The sequence below is a fragment of the Achroia grisella genome, unplaced genomic scaffold, assembly GCF_030625045.1.
Source record: "Achroia grisella isolate CSIRO2021 unplaced genomic scaffold, CSIRO_AGI_Agris_v1 utg558, whole genome shotgun sequence".
NCBI lineage: Eukaryota > Metazoa > Arthropoda > Insecta > Lepidoptera > Pyralidae > Achroia > Achroia grisella.
This window is the reverse complement of record NW_026712938.1, coordinates 539,422-564,893: the sequence shown is the minus strand read 5'-3', so window position 1 is coordinate 564,893 and position 25,472 is coordinate 539,422. Positions and strand designations below refer to the sequence as shown.

Genomic DNA, 25,472 nt, shown 5'->3' with positions numbered 1-25,472 from the left:
GGCTAGACTGATTTTGATGGGACTATTTTTTGGCAGGTAACTCACCTAATAAGGAGTAACTTAGGCTACTTTTATTATAGAAAAATTCATTTATTTTAGAAAAATAAAGTTAAATATCACGCGGACGATTTCGGGGGAAAAGCTAGTCAACTATAAAATTACTTGTTTCGTAGGGTACCTACCTTTCGTAGGGTGTCTGTACCGTACACAGAATTTTTAAATGTATCAAAGTAAGAAAATCATACTACTTACTGCCTGAGTAAATCTAATAAAGAGATTTTACTTCACTCTGACAATAAAACGGAACATTGACAGGCAATTTAATTTCAATAAAAATCAATCTAAAATGTAGGACAGCATCGAATACCATTGTGCTATTGAGTAATTCTAGTCGACAGTATTCTTGTCCTCACTTATTGAGTACGATATCTAATATCATATTATTATCTATTTTATTGTGGTAATTTTATATTATTTTGCAAATATCCTTATGCAAATTATCTATTAATGATATAATATTTATACAACTCTAGCTGTCCCTGGAATATGTTACAATGCCATAAAATGTTAAAGAGTAATTACTATAATGTCAAAAAATACTTTTATATCTGTTTTTATAGTAGTGCAAAACATAACTCACTAAAGTGATCATTTGCAAACAAAAATCATACGAATATATATATTTATATAGTTATATCGTATTGGGTCAGAAACTCTCTTGGAAGATCTCAGAATATCATAATTATGATACAATCAAGAAACCCATAGAAAAAGAAAACATACAAACATTCATTTTTATTTAAATATATATATATAAAATTTATTTGGCATTCCAATAATAAATAACTTGTAATAACTTTTATGTGAATTTTTAGCATAATTAATTTATTTTCTCGAGTAGTTGTTGATTATAAAGCAGTCTATTTATTAAATGCAAAACTGGACGTAAGACTGCAAAGTTTCTGTATTGATATAAGTATGGTGCTACTACAGATGATAATGTACCTACCTAATATTAGTATTATCTTGGTATAGCATAGGTTTGGTTCGTAACTCAATTCGCGGTATTCATTTCGCATCTTTTATCTTGGCAAGAAATGTAATTATATTCTGACTTCAATCATTTTACCTATTTAACTAGCTTTTGTCTGTGACATTATCAATTTTTTTATATATAATAGGTAACTTATATCCGTCTATTCAAGTCGGTCCAGTAGTTTCGGAGCCTATTCAATATAAAGAAACATCAAATCTTACCTCTTTTTAATGTTGGTATAGATAGCATTTTTTTAGCATGGATTACAAACCTGAGGAGCTGTATGGTGTAACTGACTGTACTGGATGTGTGAGTTTTGCACTCCTGCGGGTGTTGCATGTTGACCATGCATGAGGGGAATGTCGAACTCTTCGTCGCCAAATGATGGTGTATGAAATGTCTGCAACAAATAAAAAGTTTATGTACATCACTCCTTTAAATGGGCTGACTTTAATCATTACGATATAAGAACTAATAATGGATAAATGCAATATGTTGCTTATTAAAAGTTTATGATGAGCTCTTATTTTCGATTTCGTCTGCATTTTTGGAATAAAAGATTACCTATGTCTCATGATAGAATCTATCTTCAAGTCAAATGTTATGTCATTACATTCAGTTCGTACCTAACAAACAGACAGCAACACTATCGCATTTATGACATTAGTATTTAATATATACATACAGTAGACTTCGATCTTTTCCAATTATATAAAATCAAATAAAAATCCATTCATTCATATAGGACATTTTTAGCCACTTATGAACGTTTAATTTTTTGTATAAATATTTTTGAATTCGTCCTGACCTGAATTTCGTTTTATTTAAAAGCTAGTGAGGCTATGAATATGATTTAACAGATGTTTTGAATTTATTTAAAGGTAATTCCAGTATAGGTACCCTTTGCTATCTTATTGTAAATTTTTATACCCATTCCCATAAAACACCCATTGACTTTTGTAGACGTAATAAAAAGATTTTAATGATTCTTTCTGTAACCAGTAGATTTAGTTCTGTGTTTATATTAAAAGAATAACAAGAACCATCGTGATTTGTAATATCGAAGTATAAATCTGTGATATACATGCCATGTATAGGTACTGCATAACAGCTATATCTATCTATTGATATAAAAAACCCTATGGTTGCTTATAATGCTCTTAATTTTATGCTTGCTGCTTTTCATACATGAAACGTTATATATTATTTAATTAAACCATATATTTAAGTAGACCATGTGAAATTGTTATAGATATTTTGTTTTGTACCAAAATTATTGAAACAGTGATTTACAATTCGACTTAGGTACATCAAAAAATCAGAACAAATAAACATCGCATCGTATCGGATCGAATTTTACTAAAAAAAAAATGACAAGTCACGGAAAGACCTCGACTGGTCATGGAAAGACCAAATAAAGAGAACAAATAGAAATAGCTATTGGCTAATTGCTTGCTATATTGAGTACATTACCCACCCAAAATGTGTACACCTCAAGTGTTACGTCATCTCACGTCGATAGAAGCCAACGTCTCTGGCTACCTTATCTGGGATAAAAGTCACATTCAAGATATATTATACACTACTAAACGTGTCTTACCTACATTTAAGTTTTTATTGTTATTTAAAACAGAACAGCTCAATGTTATAAAAATTGAATAATAGAAACCTGAACTCGTTTTATTATGCTAATGAAAATTAATTTAAAATAAGAATTAAATCTTTAATTTTTTATATCGAAGACTAAACCTCACGTGTTATCAGTCAATAGTTTACACTTTTGATTCATTTAGGACACTACGAGAACATTAAATGATTATAGATAGATACAAAACATACACACTACCTAAACTGACATTGTAAATAATTATAAAATTAAAATTAAATCCGAATAAAATAAATACTCTAAAATTTTGTAGTTATCAACCTTTTCGAACACGTCTGCATACAAACATAAAAACCGCATCAAAATGGGAGATACAATGCCACTATAGACACAAAGATACACAGACATTTTATTTACATTAACTATTATGACCTGCGAACTAGCAACAGGTCTATATAACCAATTTCCTCCAGGTTGAATACTTATATAATGGCTAAGATAGTTGTATTATGGAGCCTAGTGAATATCAGCCGCAGTTCCGAGGGTGGGTTAAGGAACAGGATCATAACAAACTTTTAAAATTCTTAATTCTAAAATTATAACTTTTCATATCAATTTTTATTTAGGAAATTTATTTTAATAGGTTGTCTACTGCTCACTAGATGACGTAGCACAAAACGTAGACGGCCCTATTAAGTTATTCTTGCTTTTAATGATATACGTTATTGATGAAAATAGACCTTATAAATTAGAAATTTAAAGTTTATTTTAATGCTTGTTTAGGAAATTATATTAACAGATATTGTTTTTGTCCAGTGATCACTAGATGGCGCTATAGATATGGATATGGTTACAAGAATTGAATATTGGCACTAACAACAAGACAGAATGTAATTCATCTCAATTCTTATTTAGCAAATTAAAAGCTAGCACAATGCTCTTAATGAAGTCATTAACGTAAATTATATTACTTCGTTGTAATTTATAAATTTTGTTATATATTTATATATAAATAAAAAATAATTAAATAGTAAATGTAATGTAGATAAAAGTTATAAAATAACTATTGATAGTGGTTTCAAATTCATCTGCAAAGATATTTTTGGGGTATATTATGAAAATATTTACAGCACGTCAAAGATATATTGAAAATTAGTTACTGGCTATACCTATAGAATAGATTTCGATAGCTTTACGATTAATAATTTTCTACATAAATATTCATCTCCTACTTTACTGCGTTCCAGATTTTTTTCTGTAGCTATACGAGTATGTATATATACTCATAGTAGTTCATTTCGTGAAGATACGTTTAGACGTTTAGTTGTGAAAGGTAACAAATAGACAAGCAAACAGACATACTTTCCCATTTATAAATAATATTTTTTGTATATAGGTTATATACAAGAAAGTGCAAGTCTAATTATTACTTAGGTAGGAGAATTACGTACCACAAGAACTCTATCTGTACAACATCAATGGAAACAAAAAGTTTCCGTATGATTGTGCCATTGTTTAGAACTAACTATACTTTATTGTATTATTTCTTTGAATATCTTACATGCATATAGAATCCTGTATGCAATATTTTACATGTTATTAAGAAAGTGTATTTCAGACGTGGTGATAATATTTAATTAATTTTCTGGAATTTGATACGAATTGATGATTGATACTAATAAATATAATTTATTTAAGTACACAGGCGATGGTTAAATCATGTATTGTATCGCCCTACGGATGAAAAATATACCTACGAATTCGGTTGAAAGCCAGAAACGGATGTATAGTTAGAATCTATAGTCGATTAATTTTGGTATTATCTATCTTAATTGGTACTAACCTGATCATTCATAGCGTACACAGTCTTCGTGTCGCGAGAAGCTGACAGGGGCGATTCGAGGTTTTCTGGTCGCTGTAACAATTAACAATAATTAATACTGCTATACCACCCTGAGTTCTGAGTTGAGTATAAGATAAATTACCAGTTTTAATATTTTATTAGAAACTGAATTAATTGAAAATCTGATGAGTATGAAGCTGCAGGCACATCTAGTGTTACATAATAAAATCTGATAATTACACATGGTTTAAGCAGAAAAAAATAATAACGATAACACATTTTTTAAAACTCGTCTATATACGTATGTAATTAATCGTAGGTATCAGTTGTTAGTTGAGATCTGCTTAGCGGGTGCAGTTGGCGTTGATGAGTTATTTACTGGTCACTTTTAACTGATTTTTAATTGCAGGTACTAATCTACTACAGTGAGTTTAATGTCAAATGAACACCCCAATTTATCAAGTATATATACATCCTTATGTAATTGTATGTAAGTAGGTGTACTCATGAGTAATTATATACCAATTAATTTAAATTAGACGTTTAATGAGATAAATGCTAATGAACATTCTCCGAAAACATTAATAACTGTACCCTGTAGATTACAAAGATAAAAAATATAATTATAATAAAACAAATTTCAGACTTAAGTCCGCTTTTGTAGGTCCTTCTTATTATTGGTGGGTTTGTACGTACGTAAATTATATAATATTTGCCATACGATAGATTCGTATACAAAATTGTGATAATTTACTATCACATTTCATCAGTTTGAATTTGTACTTTATTTCGTTAATAAAGAAATGAAAGGTATTGTGAATAAAACTATGTGACGTTAAAACCTGGTGACATGACTGTGTATATTTTGTAGGATGTGGTTTTAGTAGTCCACAACCACCCAAGAGTTCAAAGGACGAAATGTTTTAGTAGTATATTTTACTACATATACACATATATTTAATAGGTTTTCGTATTTAAGAATCTAGACAATTTGAATTTGAAAATTTTGTTTTACTATATCATTATGAACTCATTGACCCTACCTGTATCAACAATAAAATATCAATAATAATACCTGGAATTTTAAGTAAACTGATAACTTTTTTTAAATGTTTGAACTCTCTGCTCCATCATAGACTGTTTGGGTAAGTAACTACTGGAGGCATAATCTATTTTATCCGCAAAATCCAAAGTCAGAGTACAATTTAACAATATCTTTGTTTAATGGTATCACATTATTAGAATTTTAGAGGCGCCATAATACATTTTGTGATGTCCATTCTATATTGTTCTTCGTTATATATAATTATATTCGTTATTTATTTATTTATTTATAAACTCTTTATTGCACCAATATAATTAATACATAAGAATTATACAGAAAAGAGATATGGAAGTACAAAAGGCGGTCTTATCGCTAGAAGCAATCTCTTCCAGACAACCTTTAAGGTAGAGAAAATACAACAAAAGTGGTAGGTGGCGCATGAATAGAATGGAAGAATATATATATAAAGGTAATATAATAATAGGGATAGGATAATAATACCAATAAATATTAGAAAATAACACACTTTATATATACTATATATAAAATATATACTTACATACATAGATATATAAATACACAGAAATGCAAGTACAAAACAACAATGTCATATGCAAAGAAACAAGACCCATTGCAAGAAGGAGTACAGGGAAATTTAAGTGGAGAGGTAATGGGATTTAACCGAGCTCTTAAAAATGGGTAGTGATTGTGCGCTACGAATGGAGTAAGGTATAGAATTCCAAAGGCGAACAGCATGGACTGAGAAGGAGAAGGAAGGAAGGATTTATTGTAGAATGAGGAACTATGTGAAGGAGTTTTAAGGTTTTGAAGACGCTCAAGTTTGTTTAATTGGTCTTCGGTGAGGTCCAGATAGCAGATATCAGCGTAATCAAGGATATGAAGGAATAGGGTATGCGCAAGCGTAATTTTGGTGCTGACCGGCAAAAGGTTGCCCAACCTCCTGAGTGATCCCGCGGCAGCAAAAATCTTGCGACTAACCTAAGCAATCTGAACAGACCAAGACAATGTCCTGTCCTAGGTATTTAATACTATCACTATATTCAATGTACGTACCATCTAACACTATTCGAGGTAGGGTGCACCAATTGATTCTACCAATATACCGTGGACTACCAATAATAATGGCCTATGTTTTTGAGGCGTTCAGTGTTAAACCGAAGTTTTTGCACCAGTTGGATATGAGCTCCAGATCTGCAGTAATCGTATCTATGGCAATGTCAATATCATCTAATGGAGATTGAGTATAGATCTGGAGGTCATCTGCGTAAAGGTGGTAGGAGGAATGAAGTTGCATAGTAATAGAGTTAATAAATAACGCAAAAAGAAGCGGTGATAAGACGTCACCCTGAGGTACGCCGGCAGAAGTTTGACACCACGAGGAATGGGTATTGTCAACGCGTATACGCTGCCGACGCCCATACAGGTAATTATGAAACCAGTTAGTTACCGTTGGAGATATGTTCATTGAACGCATTCGAGCCAATAGGATATCGATATCAACGGTGTTAAATGCATTACTCAAATCTAGGAATGCCAAAACTGTCACTTGCGAATTTTCCATACCATATCTAATATCGTCGGTGATTTTAAGTAGAGCGGTAGTCGTACTATATATTTATTATTGAAATAAACTTAATATAGCCTCAGTTTAAAATTATTAATTATAATTATTATCGTTAGCACTTTCAAATGGTAATTTGTTTTAGGATTATATTATCTGTCATCATATTACTTAAGTGTATATTTAAGTGAATAGTGACTTAATTCTTGACCACATCAATCTTGATCATAGGTCCTATCAACATGTTTAACATCACTACCGGGATTCTACCACTAATTGTATCAATTGCTACGTTGTAAAAACTGAAAGGTCTTTGTTACATACTTTGATCTACGATTTCAGGACCTTTCTTTTTGAGAAAATCACTCTGTTTGTTTTGCATATTTAAGACCTGTTTTCGTTATTATCCGTAATATGTCTAATTATGTCTTCCATAATAGAGTTAAGTGTAGTGTTAAGTATTTTATCGTAGCTTTAAATTTATTATAGTGTGATTTAAGAGTACTGCAGGGTACGATGCGGGTACAATTTTAACAAAATTTTAACCTTACATGGCAATATCACGGGCTTGTTATAAACTCTCCGACAGGAAAGTTAGGATCATTTTCATTACTTCGTGATTTTTATCCAATATTAAATTCCTCTAGGTCTTTGTCGAGTAAATCGTTTATTATATCTTGATCGGTTACAAGTCAATTATTTCTAGTTTAAATTGGAAGCGAGCTGCATTTATCGTGGTCGTAAAACGTATTACCTGATTATTATTAGAAGGTAAGATTTTGTTCGATCCGTAGATATTTGTATAAACGGTTCAAGTTGTTATTATAAAAATATGAAGTGAATTAAAAAATAACACAAAATATGATAATGGCCCCATTTTAATGACGGACTAAAATTTTGTATAAGATTAGTGGTTTGGTAGTAAATATAAATTCACGTTATTTATATATGTATTTGTACTCACATTATATTATTTCCTTTGTTAAGATCAACTATGGATAAGTATATAACATAACCGCATAAGTAGGTTTTTAGACAGTTAACAGTTTAGCATGACCATTTGTTGTTAACAGCCAGCTGACTATTTTTGTCATTGTGTTGTATTATATGTCATCTGATAGTACGAACATGTGAAAAATCAGTAATTTCCTGGTAGAAATGGAAACCAGCAGCGTAGAAAGATTTCAAACGAGCACTATTCTACTATCACATATTGATTTCTTTAAAGACTTTGTACTTTAAAATTTACTCTAAAATAAGTATGATAATTGTTTTCTATATTCTATAGAGCTTACTGAACATATTGAACAATAATTAAATATTCTAGGTATGATGCATTGCGATGCTGATCTAAACGGAGCGCGTAGATCGTAGTAGAAACACGTCTATTGAATTTAGATTTATAATTTGGAATTTTATCACAACGATCAAAAGGGTTACTTGCGTTCATTTCTCACTGTTCCTACTTACTTTAAGAGTTAATAAGTATTTTTTTATGACAGTCAGTTAAAAATATTTATGAATTATAATTTTCAGTAGTGTTATATGGAGGAACTTAATTGATATATGAAAATAATTAAAGGAAAAATCATGTAATATTATCAATTGCAAATAATATTTTTTAAATGTTATGAGAGAAAAAGAGAGAGAGATGAGAGGATACACTTAGACACATTTGTTGTGTATTCCTATAAATTTGTGTCAAATTTCATAGCGTTTTGACGGCAACAGTTATATAACAGTTATATGTTTTTAACAGGATAGATATCTACTTATTACTCTAATATACACCAAGTACATGTTTATTAAACAACATTAACCTTAGGCGTGTTAGTCGTTCAAAATTATTTACTATTTATTCTTTGTAGTATTATGCATTGCATTGCAGCAATCTATGGTATTTCTTAACATTGCGATATGAATGGCTTAGAGAGTTGCACGTTCAAAGGGCATTTCTCTGTCTTAAATCAATCGCTGCGTATTGGGTTTATTTTACTCAGTAACTTCTGCTTCGATGTTTGTAAACTACAAAATTGATGACACTGATTATTTTTTTTTCAATTATTCATAAGAGATCCTGCATCTCATAATACTTAGTTTCAAGTCTTGAAGTCAAATCTTAAACAACACATAAAGAGCACGCGATTACTAAATTCTTGTCGACATTATAAATTTTATTTTGAGAAAGTAATGATAAATTACATATTTCGTATCATTACTTTGTCATCATAGACATAGCAATCAAGTGATGGCTATGTTTCAGACTATTTGTATTAAGTCAACCAAACATTAAAGTTGTTTTCATTTTATAATTTTAAATTTGAGAAAACGACTGTGAGCATGAATAAACTCAGCAGTGAATTGAAATCTTCGTCTATTAGGTAACTACACAATGGAAGAAAATATTACACCAAATAATGGAATAAAGGCAGGATAATGACAACTGTATGATTTATTACAATGATGGAATAAAATATTAGATTGCAAATTGAAGACATATAACAGTAGAAAACTCCATGTCATAATGATGAAATGTCCAGTTAAATATAACTGAACAAAAATGTAAATTGAAGTTTTATCTACAAAAAAAAAATTCAAAGAAATTTAGATATGGGTTACAAGTAAACCAGGGAATGTATCTATAATATTATATTATTAGAAACAATGGCACTGAACAAGGTTTGAAAAGAATATTAAATGGTAATGTAATTTTATTTTTACCATAGAAGCACATATGACTTATTTTAGGTATTATATTTCCATATTACGGTAAAGTGTTGAAAAATTTAAGTCGATATACATTTAACGACAAGCGTTTTCAAATATTATACAAAGGAAATAGCACTTGATAAGTTTTTTATCATATTCTAAATGAAGCGCCTTATTATTTTTTAGTATATTACAATCTTTTTTCTTTTTTATACATCTTATTTCACAATTACTTTGTATATTCGATTAAGGAAGCGATTATGGTAAAAGATATATTAAAGGTTCTTTTCTATTCGACACTAACATGAGAGCAATTTTAATCGTTATTCCAAAATTCGATTTATCAACATTGTAATATTACCTTGAGTCACAAGTCGGTCTCATTCCTCTCGGACCGGTTTTCGAAGCACACCGGCTGCGGTACCAATAGGCCTTTACTTTATACAACATACACACAACACCACTACGATCAACGAGCAAGTGAAAGGACACCCCGATAAATTGCTTTCTGTGCTATTGGATTTTGTAACGTGCCGTAGTCGTATTAATAAAATATTAATTATTCTATTGGGAATGTTACGAGTACACGCAGCTCGGTTCCTAGCAACGCGACACGGCGATTTAATTTGTTATTTCAACTGTCGTTGCCTCACTTTTTAAGGTTTTATTTAGAAATGTAATAACAATTTCTATTTAGGTACAAACTTGTAGTATACTCCATATATTTTTAATTAACAAATATTTAACAACAGCCTATCGTGAATTGGTGTTAGGTTAGCATTACGATACGAATGATACCATGTTTCTAATATGTTTTTAGAGCGTGGAAAGTAGAAAGTTTTGTAAGTAGGTAAGTTTCGGATTCTTTAACATATTTTTTTCAAAATTTTTTTTATATTTATTTTATTACAAAATAACGTGAGATCCGAACGTTTATTAAATAAAGTAAAATTTACTGTATACTAAATTAGATAAACGTAGATTAAGTCCGTGAAACGTTTGACATTAAAACAATGACAATAATATTTGGGTTGTAGTGTACGAGGAGTCTCTACTCTAGGAGGACATAATTGCCGGTCGGTGACCTCGTTTTGTTCCTCCCACTAAAATAGACTTAAATCAATTGATGTTATTACAATTGGAACGCATCTCTGATCGTAACTTGCTTACATTCTGTAGGGGAGACATACTTTGGTCAAATAAAAATAAGTGAGCAGGTGGATGTTTTTTGTTCGTTGTAAACCGGTGAAGATGCATTGTTTAAGCGAGTTCTGTTTAACTTTTTAATGAGATTTACTTTGTTTTATTTATTGTTATTATGGTTGTACAATAGTTTTCATAAATTATTTATTTCTGTTAATCGAAAATGAATGATACTAAGTAAATTCGCTGAAAGTTGCTGCTTGATTGCTGAAAATATGGTATGCGTTTTGTAATTATACAAGAATATTAAATATACAAGTATTTTACTAAATGATGAAGCCAATAGTCTATACCTACTAATATTTATAATGAGGTTTCTTTTACGTTTGTTTGTAATAGATAATCTATAAAATACATCACTGATTTTTATCTCCTTCACTGTTTGAAAGGTATATTTATTAATTCTTTTAGTATATACACATCTGCCAAGCATATTTAAAAGCACCCAGAAAGAGAATTGAATTCATTTTTTGTATTGTATTATTAATAAACTCATAAAATATATGACCCACCGGGTCATGAGTAATGGAAGAACCCTTTACTTGTACCAGATAGAATTAACATTAAATCAGGTCATTTAACTCACTGCGTCGTAGTGAATCATCCACGACGGATTGTCCACTTACTTGGAGGGACCGTGTAGAGGTCGATCTGATATAGCACATGTCTAAAAATGGAAACAAAACTCTTATTATTGATACTTTCTTTTCTACCGCTGGGACGGGATTTCCTACAATGATCTTTTCTTCCATTTCACCATTTCTATGTCGAGTTCACGGGCTATGTCGGGTACATATTTTTGCCTATTTCCTAGATTATTAGGGGTTGTAATGGGCACTTAGTCTTCTGATCATATCATTATTGTTAAGAAATTCTGATGTTTGTTGTGCACTGGTTAGATACGTTATTTCAGGTGGAATTACAGAATGCATTCGATCGTATCCTAGTATTTTATTTAGTATAATTTTATTTTAAACCAAGTCTAGGTGTTTTGCGAATCATTCTAATGCTGTTGGGTGCAGGTGGCTTTAACTGCTTTAACGGTCAAAAATAGGGGCGAGTATATATAGGAGCACCTCAAACTCTCGGAAGAACTTATAGATGTGACTGAAGGTCGACTCTTATCTGATGAATTTGCTGGGAGTTTGAACCTCGGTTCACGCTGTTATAATTTAGATTCCCATTGGACCGGACATCAATAAATGTCCTAAGAACTCTTTACCCTCTACATACTTGGTAAGGGATGTACCTATATGAGGAATTTCTCCAATATATTGTATAAGATAGATTAAGCATATTATTCTAATTTCACTTAACAGTCCTTTCAAGTGTTTCATAATTCAAACTAATCTAATTTGTGTACTGTGAACTGTCTATAGATAAAAGGAAAGTTGTAGTCCAGTGATAAAAATGAAAATGGTTACATGATTTCATCATAGTTCGTTGGCTTCTATTTGCAATATAGGGCAAATATCTTTTCAGAGCTTAGGAAATAAATAAAGAAACGTGAATTTGCAATAGAACAGATTTCTTCACTTACTGACATACTTGTTTTACAGTTATTGAGACAAAACTAGCAAGCCACCAGTTTTATTGCTTTCGTTTTTAATTAAAAAATGGTTCAACGATATATAACAATAAAACCTTGTGGAGTGAAGTTCATTAATAAATTAGGTTAGTGAACTTGTTGATACTTGATTAATAATTTATAAATAGATTTTCAGCTGAATTAGTATAATAAAAAAGTACTTAATCATATATCCAATGTAACAGCAACTTGCCGAATTAGTGAACTTGTAGATAAAAATATACCCTGTATTTTTATATGATGATTAACTTAGTAAAGAGTGACAATTAGTTACGATATCTTATCTTTATATCAATATCTATGTTCCAGTTTGTAGATAATAGTATTTTATCGCTGTTTGAATAAACCTATAAGAAAACGTGTATGTAAACTTATAAAATAATAATAGTCAAGTGATATATTTACAACTGTTTAAATATTTTGTATGTGTGTATACAAAATATTTAAAAATCTATATTTAAATTCAAAATCGTTGAATTTTACCTATTATTTATGTAGAGTTTACAATAAAATAACATTATAAAATACAATGTTTAGTCGTAAATTATAATCGTTTAGTCGTATGTCCCGGCAAACATTGTTTTGTCATATAAATTAATATTGCGAATAAAAAATAGGGGTTGATGGTAGAAGGGTGAAAATTTAGGGTTGCATCTATATTTTAAAGTCGAATCATAAAAGAAATATTTAAAAAATAATGCACTTTTATAGGGGCCTCCCTTATTACTTAAGGGTATAAAAAATAGATAACCTATTCTCAGACCTGCCGAGTATACATATAAAATTTCATTAAAATCGGTTCAGCGGTTTTGTTTTGTGACACGTGACACGAAATTTTTGTATACTAAGATTATAACAGACGTGTAATGTTATAATACTTAGCCTATATACATATAATGGAATATACATCATAGTACTAAATTAACACAGACAGACGGAATTTATACATAGCACTCTCTCGTAGAGAGTATTCAAAGTACCCACCATTTAATTTTAATATTTAGTTAGCTGCCATATATTCCATCCAGCGATACGGTGTAGCTTTAATAAATTCCATTCATTAATTTAATGCTTTCCGCTTCTATGCAAGATCTAATTAATTTATTAAGAAAGAAAATGTGTACTTTATTACAAGTTTAATTGATAGAGCACTGAAGTCACTTCACAGTATAGTGACGGGGTGAATTAAATGTTTGTCGAGCACAGTTAGATACACAATGATTAGATTATTATGCTGCACTTGAATATTTGAGAACCGTTCGGAAACGTTAAGTTATAGCACGATGCCAAGGCACGCTAGACGCACGTGCGGACCTCGCGGGAAGACTGCGTGGCGGTCTCGTCCGCGCTGCGGTGGGGCGCCGCGCGCCGCGCCGGCCGCCGTCACTAGTGCCACCAGACGCCGTCCGACGCCGATGGCGCTGTTGTTGTCTCTACTGTTCCTTGTACAGGTGGACTATCACATTCAAATATCGGCAGGACTACATGTCTGTAAGCCTTTAAGAATATTCAACTTGAAGGCCCAATTAATTGGCTTATCTCTATGCCAAGTAAATGTTATAATTTCATTAGAATTACATCAATTAGATAAATTACTTAAATTAATAGGCATTGTGGGAAGTAACGTACAAGATCGGCTGAAAAAGACAGTTATGTATATACATAGGTATATATACTGTATTAACTTCCTTAATGCGTTCAGCATATTTTGTCGAAAAAGTCTTTAAGATATTGCAGATACAACTTTGTTAAAAAAATTGTTAAATTACGTTTTGAAATTGACTACGAAGGGTAAATAAATAAATAAATTACAGCGAATTTCTGTAAAATATTAAAGACATTACAAAAAACTAAAACTACAAGAACTTGAAATATAAATAGAGATGTTATAAACTAAAACTAGGTGACAAAGCCGGAATGAAGATGTCCATAGAAAAGCCGAAATGATCCATATAGATAGTCTGAAGGGTAACAAGCTACATGTCTCGAGTAACTGAAAACTGATGGGGAACAAAAGTTCTTGAGTGGCGAACCTCTATTTGTATATTTAAGAGCAGTACAGGGTGAACCCACACGATCCCGAGTGAAGAGCTAAAAATATTGCAGTGAGTTGATGGGTAGAAATGATAATGATAGTAGAAACGTAATAACCCGTCATTAATTAACATTCAGATAATAAGAATCATCTAAGTTGTAGTTTTGAAAAAGATGAATATTTCCGTGCCGTCAATATTCACCAAGTTATAATGGATTAGTTACTCGCCGCGGCTTCGCCCGGTTTCTCGTAACATTGTGTATGTATATCAATATTGAGCCTTTCCAATAGTGTAAGAATTTCAGAATCGGTGAAGTAGTTATTTTTTGAGGTCATTAATTACAAATGATCAAATATTTCTTATATATCCTCATATTTATTAGTTTAGATATAAGAATTATCAAGCTGGAATAAATAAGTACAATTAGGTAAACTGAATTTATTTATTCTTGCATAATTTTATGAAATATTGATAACCAATAAATGATATTTCATAAAATTAGTACAGTGTATGTTATAAAAGTGTGAAGAAATATGACTTTGACAATTCTGTTCTATAGATAGAGCAACCGAATTATAGTAAAATCAGAATACTCACTACTTTCTTAGAAGTAGTAAATAGTAGTAGAAACCTACAAAATAGTCGCATGGATCCTTCAGGATCTACAATAGTTTTCTAGACCCTTTAGAATATTTAGTCAATGAAAATTCGTAAAGTACATTCAATACATATATCTACATAAATTAGAGAGACTATAATAGATATGGTAAGTCATAACTGTTACAGCTTATGTGTAGAACGTACGAGTATATATTGTATGGAAATAACGAGCGGTTCTTAGATAATAAGTAACACCATTGTATTTACTGAAATAAAACAGAGATATAAATGTATAATATATATATTTAGATATATATCGATTTACTAATGTTTAAAAATAAATGGATCCATCCATTTACATCAGTCATATAGGAAAAAGCACCTTGGTGTATGATATTTCCTGGCAATTTTTGTGGTCGTTGGTGATGATAGAGACGAAGTACAGAGTATATATATATTGGCAGAACTTGACAAAACGAAAGCTTGAAAATTAGCAACGCAACTTACAAGTTTTAGGATTTAGTCGCTTCTATTACAAACAGGAATCAGGAATGGTAGGATGTATTTCGTAATCTACAAGAAGACTTTATAAACTATGTATTCAGGGATGGCTCTATCGTGATATCTTTCCTGTTTCAAAGCTTTCCAGAATGGTAAATAAACTGTATAAAGAATGAGTTTGGTAATTAAAATACATATTATTTCTAACGGATAACAAAAGATTCTTGAAATATATACTGAGAACTTAAAAAATAATATCTATCTATATTAGATACACGTATTGTTTATAATTAAACCTACTTAGTTAATAATGTAGTAAAATTAAATCGTAAAAAAGTATATCTACTATTATAGTTGTGTAGGTACCTAATTTATGGAATTCGGATTCAAAGATAATTTGGTCTATTAATAATATAACCCGGCTCTCGCTAGTAACTATAGCAATCAGAAAAATAAATGAAGATCAATTACTTTTATGTCCCAGGAGCAAGGAACAGATAACTTTAGAGTACTACTATTACGATCAGTATATTTATTTTAGAATTTCAGATTACATGTGTACAAACCTACAAATATTACGATTTTCTTTTACGTTCAATTGGATAAATCTTATTCCCTTGAACCCTAGTGTTGAAGTGTGTTAGAATTAACTTATCAATCGTGAGCTAAATATCTTTTTTATGTTTACCGGTATCTTTAGTAGACAGTACATGTCTACTAAAGATATTTGTTTAAAAAATTATATCTTGTATAGAATTAAAACTGTTGCAAAGTTAATATATATATGGCATATATAATTGAAGGAGTCGATATTTAATTCCCACAACAATCAAAGCTCCATACAATAAGTAAGATATACTGGATCTGCCATGATAATATTATTTTAGACATCGCGTTTAGAGTATATTTAGGATTATAAACAGCCGTGAAAAAAGTATAAAACAGTGTTTATAATGTTGGATATAAATATAAATATTTTTTGAAATATTCTTTAGATAAAATGTAAGAATATAATCAGATAATTTATGGGACTGTGTTAAGTTTTAGAAAAGATACAAAAGTATTTATGTTTACGTCTGGAGATTCTACATCATCTTACAATTTGAAACTCTCATTAAGAAATAGGTACTAGTTGGGTAGAGACTACTCTCATTACAGTGTCAATTACTCAGGAGACAATCGTACACTACCATCGTTGTTCAGCCACGGATTTTTTAACAGCTTTTTTCAACTGCAGCTATCACATAAAGTGGACCGTAAAATATAAAAAGATGATGTTTATAAGTGGCTAAAAATGTTCTATGTGGCAAATACTCTTGCCTTTATATGTATATTTTTAGCTCTAAAGTGTGGCTTTCAAATTTATATTTACCTACGTCAAGCAAATGAATCTACATATACTTTTATTTTGAACATTCGACCCTTACTTATGTAAGTCGGAAAAATATTTAAATAAGCGAATACACTTTATTAAATTATTTACTCTGCGTTTTTAATAAAATTTATTTTTATATTACTTTAGCGTAAAATAGACTAGTTTTCAGGTTTCTTAATTATATATTGAATTAAGACACGAGTCATAACAACAGATTGAGATAAACAATGTGATTAGCAAATATGTAGTTACTAGTTTATGAATTGGTCCTGAGAAAAAAAGGACACTATATAATTGCAATATCAGATACAAGGTAGACAGAATACTCTAAACTATTTATAATTATGTTATAATGTATATAGGTAGTGTATACTAATAATAAAGACTAATAAAGAATATATACGGCGGCTAATAAGATATAAAACATAAAATGAAATGAAACGTTATGTCCCTACCGTCGGATAAAAATTTTGGACATTGAAGTGAGATTCCCTATTAACATAATATTTGAAATAAAAATATAAGTTATAAAAATATTATTATATTGACCTTATTTATCGAAAATATTATGCATATTTTACACTTGTAGCAGTAAGAAAGCTCAGGATGATGAAAGTGGTAAGTACCCGTAATTTATCACCATGGTTATCAGAGAACATATTAATCATTATTTTTGTTGTTATATGAAGTTCTTAGAATACGCGATAATATAAAGTTGAGTTTTGACTATGGTAATATTTTTTTTATAAAATTGTCCATCGGTATTTATCCAGTATACGCTAAAATATACTTTATAATAAGTTAAGTACTTACCTTGTACATATTATATATTTTGTAGGCTCTTTCTTGCTCGTCCGATAATGTTTGACATGATTCCATGCTGTTACATTCAAATAATTATGCACTGTTTTCAAAATGTGATGGTCCATTTATTCTGCTCATATGATAGTCTTATTAAAGAAAATTACAATGTACCTTAACAATTTTACAGATAAAAATCAATTAAATTTAATAAATATTTAATGATAAATTACAGATTACAAGTATGAAAATCCTAATACGATATAAAAGGAATATCTCTATAATAATCAAAATAAACTCGTAATGTTTGGTTGGACATACTTTGTTAAAGTTGAATTAGAAGATTATATTATATGTAATATAGGTCTGTAGTTCACTTTGCACTTGCGAATAAATTAAACCTAAGTAGGTAGCATTAAATACAAGTACTACTAATTTTTAATTTATAAGTTGTTTAATTTTACTATTACGATTTATTTACAATTGGAGATATGAAAATTGAAGTAAATTAATATAAAGTCAATTTATTTAACATGAAGGAATATTCGGAACAGTTATGAAACAATACAAATCACAGACAAAGTAAGGCAACATTTTAGTAACTGGGTGGGGACTTTAATTACCTAATTTATTGCATGTATTGCTAAAGTTAAAGTGCACAAAAGTAACAATAGGTACGTTGTTTACTTAAATAGCCGGTTCGTAATTACAGACTTATCAATGGAGTGCGCGTAAAAAAGCGGGGTGTCGCCAGTAGGTGAGCGGAGGCCACGTGGCCGGCACGCGGGCCCGACGCGGTGGTATAGGAACACTTCGAATCCGCAAGGGAGCACCCGCCGGAAACCGAGGTGTACCGGAGCTCCTCGAGTACAGAGAAGTGGCGGCCCGCGGCGCGGCTGCCCTGTACCCGCACCCCCCGCATACCCTCCTCACACACCCGCACATGCACTGGCTCCGCTGCCTTCGTCTCCACACCACCACTCACCCCGCATACTATGTTTGCCTTAATCGCGAATTAAGGTTCCAGTAATGTTTTCTGTTAAGCTTAGAGCTTAATTTGACGCCATTCATTACAGATTCCGTTTCTCAAATGGAGAATGGGGAAATTGTTGTATTGATTAAACTGATAATACAACTGTAATGTTGAACTCATATATTTATATAATTTGATAATTATTTAGACTTTATAAGTCACAATAAGAATTTCATAACGTCAAATTAAATATGAAATATCGCCATGAAAAGTGCTTAATCTATCTTTATAAGGCTATGTAAATAGATGGCTGCTAAATTTCCATAAATTTCCACTTTGTATTATAATTTAAACACAATTGATTTTATGTACATTTTTGTTAACTTATACTATATACAAACATCATTTTATACTTGTGTTTTATATGGCTAAATGAAATAATGCAGGTTTGAAATGAGATCTTGACATCGAAGAAGATTTATTTTCTACGGGTGTATCTAAAGTTGACGTTACTATTTTATATTTTCTTAATAGATCTATGTGTAGCTGTTGCGTTTCTATGATCATGAGTGAGAATTTACTTACTTTATATTACCTTTTAGGAGAACACTGTTAACATAGACCTATATAAACATGTTTGAATATTTGCCAATATTATGAAACATTGATAATATAATAGAGCACTTATATATATTACAATCTTGTATAAAAGCTGTAATACTGTTAAAGTATTAAAACATGCCGGTCGTGCACATACGTTATTTGCTTTATTTTTTTATGTCAAAAAGATAAAAGTTTCACTTTAAATAATTGATACAAGGATATGGACTATGGATAAGACTTAAATTTTGAACACGAATAAAAACATAATGAATAAACATACATAAGAATTGGCCATTGGCCTCATCATTGGTCAAATATGTAGAAATATAAACGTAGACTAGGCTGTACGGTCTAAGGATCTTTGCCTGTTCCATCACTGAAAAGTAGATGGACGAATATGGGAAAAAAAAAATCAACACGACAGACTCAAGACTCAAAGACCATAGAGAAACAAATTCATATAAAAACAATTCTATTAAATTTTGGTATTTTTTGTGAGTATCAGAATTAAATACTAGGTATGCTGCGTTACTATTATATATGCAACAAGTAACAACAATATAGACAGTACTAATGATGATTGTTGTGAACACATTTTTTACGAGATGTACAGAGTGCGAGTTTAGAGCAGGTACATAGTACATACACTTAATAAACATAATTAATACTACTATAGTTTATTTGAAGTTTAAGGATCACGTTGAACCTGAATGGTAAGAGAATAAACAAAGCGATTATGCAACGAAATACGAGAACTGTTCTAAAATGTAGAACTTTTAGTAAAGTCTGTTGACCATATTTTATAACATTCATGTTTGAGTACGGTATATTGTTCCAAAATCAATTGGTTCTGAAAGTATGATATTGAATTGCTCTTATTGGCCGTCTGCATTGACCTGTTTCCGCATTTTTGTTTTTGAATTGCATCTGTATTGTAATATCAATGTAGTTAAGTGTATACCTATATGTGCGTCACGGCAAAAAAAAATGCCCTAGTCTTGGTATTGTGGTTGCGGGTTCGTGGCGAGTTTTGTTGCGTTAGATTGCAGTGGTGTCGAGTAGGTCGGTCTATTTGTGGTGACAAGAGAGGCGTGGGTGCCGCGTGTAGCTGGAGTGGCAATGACCTTGACACTAAGCGAGTGGCCTTGGGTAGCACGTGGCGGCTGACACCCGCTGTCTGTTGTCGGAACGCTGCCGCCGCCTTTCCCTGGGGAGCCTATTGTGGACACGCCTTGCAACTAAAGTTCGAGTTACCGTTACAAGTTTATTTTTACATTGCCAAATCCGCAATTGATTGTTACTTATATAAGTACACCAAGAGTTGAATTCATCAATAAGTTATACTGCGGAATAGAGTAATAAATACGTTTACATTATAAGTAAAAAACGCAGTAGTTATCTAGTTTGTAGTTTGTCCTTAAATATGTTAAAAATATATATTACTGTTATATTTATGTTCACTTTTCATATTTCGTACAAAATATTGCAAGGGAAGTCAAATAATACATTAATTTGGAAAAGTACAAATTTCTGATTACAGTTTAATTAGAGTAAGTATTTAGTATGAGTATTTTTATAATATTGAGATCTTCCAATTGCAAATAAAGTAATTTTATCGAAATCATCAAAAAAAGACCATCTGATTAGGTAGAAATCCATACATACAAATTTTAAAAATAAAAAATAATATAACCTATGTTGCACCTAATTAAATTAAGCAATAAAAAATATATAATCGCGAGGTATATCCAGTTTGAGATAATGTGTGAATGGGTGCGATTCAGAGCATCGGCGACGTGCGGCAGCGTGTCGAGTGCGGTCGCCGCGGGGCGGCGCGGTGCGGTGGCGTGCGGCAGCGCTCAGTAGCCCCGTAGCACCCGGCGCCCGGCCAATACGTTTACGAGCCGACACTAACTTTAAGTGACCCCGCATTCGTGCGCCTCACTTATATTTACATCCTATCACAATGAAAATAATACCGTGCCGAAAGGGCCAAATATCGTCATTTCTTTGAACTTTCCTTCAAAGAGTTCCAAATGTACTGTGTCCATGTAAGACTTTGGACTGAGATGATGAGAATGCAAATACTGGTGTTGAAATTATTAACGTGCTCTAGAAATTCGTTTTTACTTCGGCCTACCTATACCTATTTACATGAGAGATGAGACAGTTACTACTTCTGTTTATTTCTCTAAATAAATTCTGATTGAATGTGAATTAATTGAATTTGAGTTGTCAAAGCAAAAGCAATAAAATTTAGATGAGTAATAAATTTTGTCGGAGATCCCCATTGAGTACATGTATAGACACATATATATTATTATTAATATATATAAGGATCTATTTTGTACCTACTAATTAAAAATCAGTAGAATCATCAAACTACTTGGAACTTTTGAAATATATAGGTATGCTAATATATAATTATTCAAAGCTCCATTAAATATCCTTTATTGCTGCTTAACAGTTCGATTCCGCATAATTTAAAAGATTCGCGTCTTCATTCAAGAGCATTAAGTAAGTCAGTAGTATGAAAGTAAACGAGGTGTGGTATGTAGCAGCTGTCAAAGAATGCGTATGGCTCCACGTTTGCAAGCGGCCACCCGGTCGACATGCCGACCGCACCTCTAGGGTTTCCAAAATCAACTTTTCTTTAAAAATATATCACTGAAGTTGGTACCAAAAACGAAAATGCGGTGTAAAAGAAAATATTGTAAACGATTATCACGATGTGGGTATATTTTATGTAAGTATTCAATCCTAATGTCAGTGTATTTTTAATTGAATAGATGTACATATTAGACTTGTTAGTAAATAAAATAGACATAAGGGCTATATACGAGTATAATATCTTATCGTCGATCATTCCCATCATATCTGTAGAGAATTAAAATTAAAAATAATTTATCATTTTCCCATATTAGATTAAAAAGATAAAAACTTAAAGAAACAGAAACACAAATATAATTATCGCTGTAAGTGGTTTAGCCTATAAGTTTGATAGCCCTACATATATGTATCGGCATGAATGAACGCCGACTCGCTTTTTATCGCCTCTTTGTCGAAAGCGACGGTTTAGCTACAAACACCTGTAATTTTCTTGTTTGCGATTGTCAATCACGCTGAACTCCGTTTGTTGAGTCCATTCAACTCCGTTGCATGTCTAAATAAAATTGCGACACGTAATATCGTGACAGGGCCATGCGTGCGAGTCTACACATATTATGTACACTTACATTTGATTTTAGATAATTTCGTTCAGGTAAATTGATACGACAATATTTGCGCCGTATATTTGATGGAAGTTAGGCCATTAATTTTTTTGAATGCATAACACTTGATTTGATGTAATTAACAACATGAGACTAGTTAATGAGTCATTTTTATACAGACAAAATGTTTAACGATAAAATTACAGGCCATGGTGCCATAACATCTTAGTCCTGCTAAATTGAAAGGATATGTTTGGGGCTCTTCATATATAGGTTATGTTGGCCATTTAGCACCAGGTAGGCCATAAATTCCTTTACCGTTCTAATTAGGTACATATAATTGGTATCGCCACCACTTCATTTATTAGAAAAAAATAATTTCGCCGTTGATCAAAAAATAATAAAAAGTAGATTTACAACTTGTAAAGCAATTACGATCAAAAATAATTTTATATTATAGTCATTATATTATAGTTATTAATACAATGGCAAAATAAGGTCTGAAATGCACACAAAGTTTTTGGTATTGGCCAGATTTGAACCACTCTTAGGTTTGATACGCAAATTTATTAAAAGTCCTCTATTTTGAAATCTAATAAAATGAAAAGTTATTGGTTAATCAGTAACGGGTCAATAGTAGTTATTAGCTTGAAAAGTATATAATAATAATATGATTTTGTTACAAATTGTTTTACGTATTCACATTAACATTTATAGATAACACTAGGTTCTGCAGGAACCAGAATATGAATTCCCAATTATGGGATATTACTTTATTATTCCTTACATAATTATATATGTCATTAATTGTGTTTAAATATGCTATGTCTGTCGGTAACAGTATATCATTATATTTTTAGGGTTTTGGGGTTTTTACATTAACTGAGTTTTTCTCAAACGTTATATATTGTTACATATATTTTGTTTAACTTTATTTACACACGCACTCATATTCGCTCATTTTAGCCATACTCATAGCAATCTCGTAATTAAAACAAATATTATGGTACTACATATTAAAATCTAATAACAAAGTATAGGTAAAAGGTATGTAATTACATGTAAAGTAACAGTGTTTACAAGCAAATACTAATAGATATACAAGCATGACTTCTACGCGGAACGCTACGAGATGTGCTACGGTAGAGACACGTGTCGAGGCATCGATTCGCAGTTAAGCGCTAAAGGGCGAATCTCGTTTGTAATAAAAGTTGCTCGGTTAGCGGTAGATAATCTAGAAGGATATTTTAAATTTAGAAATACAGTTAGTTAGTTAGTCTAGATAAGTTTTTTCTCGTCCTAAGTCAATTAATTACTCCATTATCGTTGTGTATACTTAGTGTTGTCATAAATACAATATAACTTTTTTTTTATTCTTTTCAATAGAAAAGAATATAAAAAAAATAGGCTCCGGCGGTTTGTGTTGACATTAGCAGTTTTCTAGTTTTTATTAATTTTTTAAAAGTGGGGAAATCGTAACATTATGTTACAAATAATCAAAATATTATATTTGAATTTGGAATCTTTTATAATTTAATTTTTCTCTCCATTCTTTTATAATTGTTCATTGTATTTTCTTATTTTCGCGCCAAATGTTGTCTAATATTTTTGTGATATTAAAATTCGGCGGCGAGTGAACCGAAGCGAATAATACAATTTTTGAAACTCTCCATCAGTTTGGTATTTGTAGTATTAGTCGAACCTTTGGGTACCGGGCTATTATATTAGTAGCTCATACAACCATGTCGCATATTTTAAAAGATGACATATGACTTGCAGTCTATAAGAGATGCAAGGTCATTACTTAATTGATAATTTAAAAAAGAATAGGATGGAGAAATCAAAACAACTTCTTAAGCGGTACACAAAAGGAGGTCACAGATTTTTTTTTACGTATGAGGTGTTTTTTATAATTGTGCAATATTTTAACAGACAGAATAACCATGCTCAAAGATCTAAAGAAGCTTCCCAATAAGTCAACATAAGTGTCTTGTACACAAGGTGGAAATTATTCCACTTCAGTAATAGTTTGGTGGGGGGTGAAGGAGTAACTAAGCTATATTTTTATGAAATAGGTATCAAAACACCGGCACAAGTATATCAAGATCTTGCTTAAGATGGTTAAGTCAACACCATGTTCCATAATCAAGAATAGTCCTTTCAGCAAGATGCCGTGTTTCATAAAGCTCGATCTACCTAAGCTTGGTTGGAACGAACGTTCTGATTTTCATCAAAGTTGAAGACTGACCGTCATCCACTCCCGATCTTAATTCGCTGGATATGCTAAATTTTATAGAGTATGGCTTACTCTTAATGCTATAATAATTTGGAGACCCTAAAGCAATCCTAATAATATTGGCTACAGGAGTGAATAATTTTCCCATGGAAAGAGCGCGTGCTTCTATTGATAACTGGCCTTAACGTATAAAAGACTGTATTGTAGCCAATTGAGATTATTTCGAATAAGCTTTATATATTTTCAATGTTTCTATGTTATTGTTTAAAATAATACACATTACCATAATAAATGTTATAAGGAATAGAAAAAAAATAAAGATTTCTCCTTGTAACAATATTTATGGCAAGACTAGGTAGTAATCTTTTTTGCAAAACTCTTACAGATGCTTTGACGTTTTTTAAATTTTAATTAGATTTTTTTGTGTACTATTGCATATCTTCTGGTTTTGATTTAAAATATCGATTATAAAGGGCCTCAAATTTTTTTATTACTACTATCACAGATAAGATAATATTACACA

The 25,472-nt window shown here is 31.0% G+C and overlaps 1 protein-coding gene across 7 annotated transcripts in view; it reads right to left on the bottom strand.

The window, feature by feature from the left end:
- The window catches only part of LOC131848402 (TOX high mobility group box family member 3-like), a 29,372-nt gene extending 10,589 nt beyond the window's left edge, over positions 1-18,783 (bottom strand). For 3 of the 7 annotated variants that reach the window (XM_059198238.1, XM_059198243.1, XM_059198241.1), the window contains exons 1-4: positions 18,549-18,783; positions 17,938-18,099; positions 4,486-4,557; positions 1,308-1,436 (exon numbers count right to left, since the gene is read on the bottom strand). In XM_059198238.1, the coding sequence (XP_059054221.1) occupies positions 1,308-1,436; positions 4,486-4,557; positions 17,938-18,003 (267 nt within the window). In that variant the 5' untranslated portion in view covers positions 18,004-18,099; positions 18,549-18,783. Of the gene's footprint in view, positions 1-1,307; positions 1,437-4,485; positions 4,558-10,182; positions 10,243-13,596; positions 13,944-17,937; positions 18,100-18,548 lie in introns of those variants that run through there. The other 4 variants (XM_059198240.1, XM_059198239.1, XM_059198242.1 and 1 more) reach the window with 4 other exon arrangements.
- Between the last annotated feature and the right edge of the window lie 6,689 nt (positions 18,784-25,472).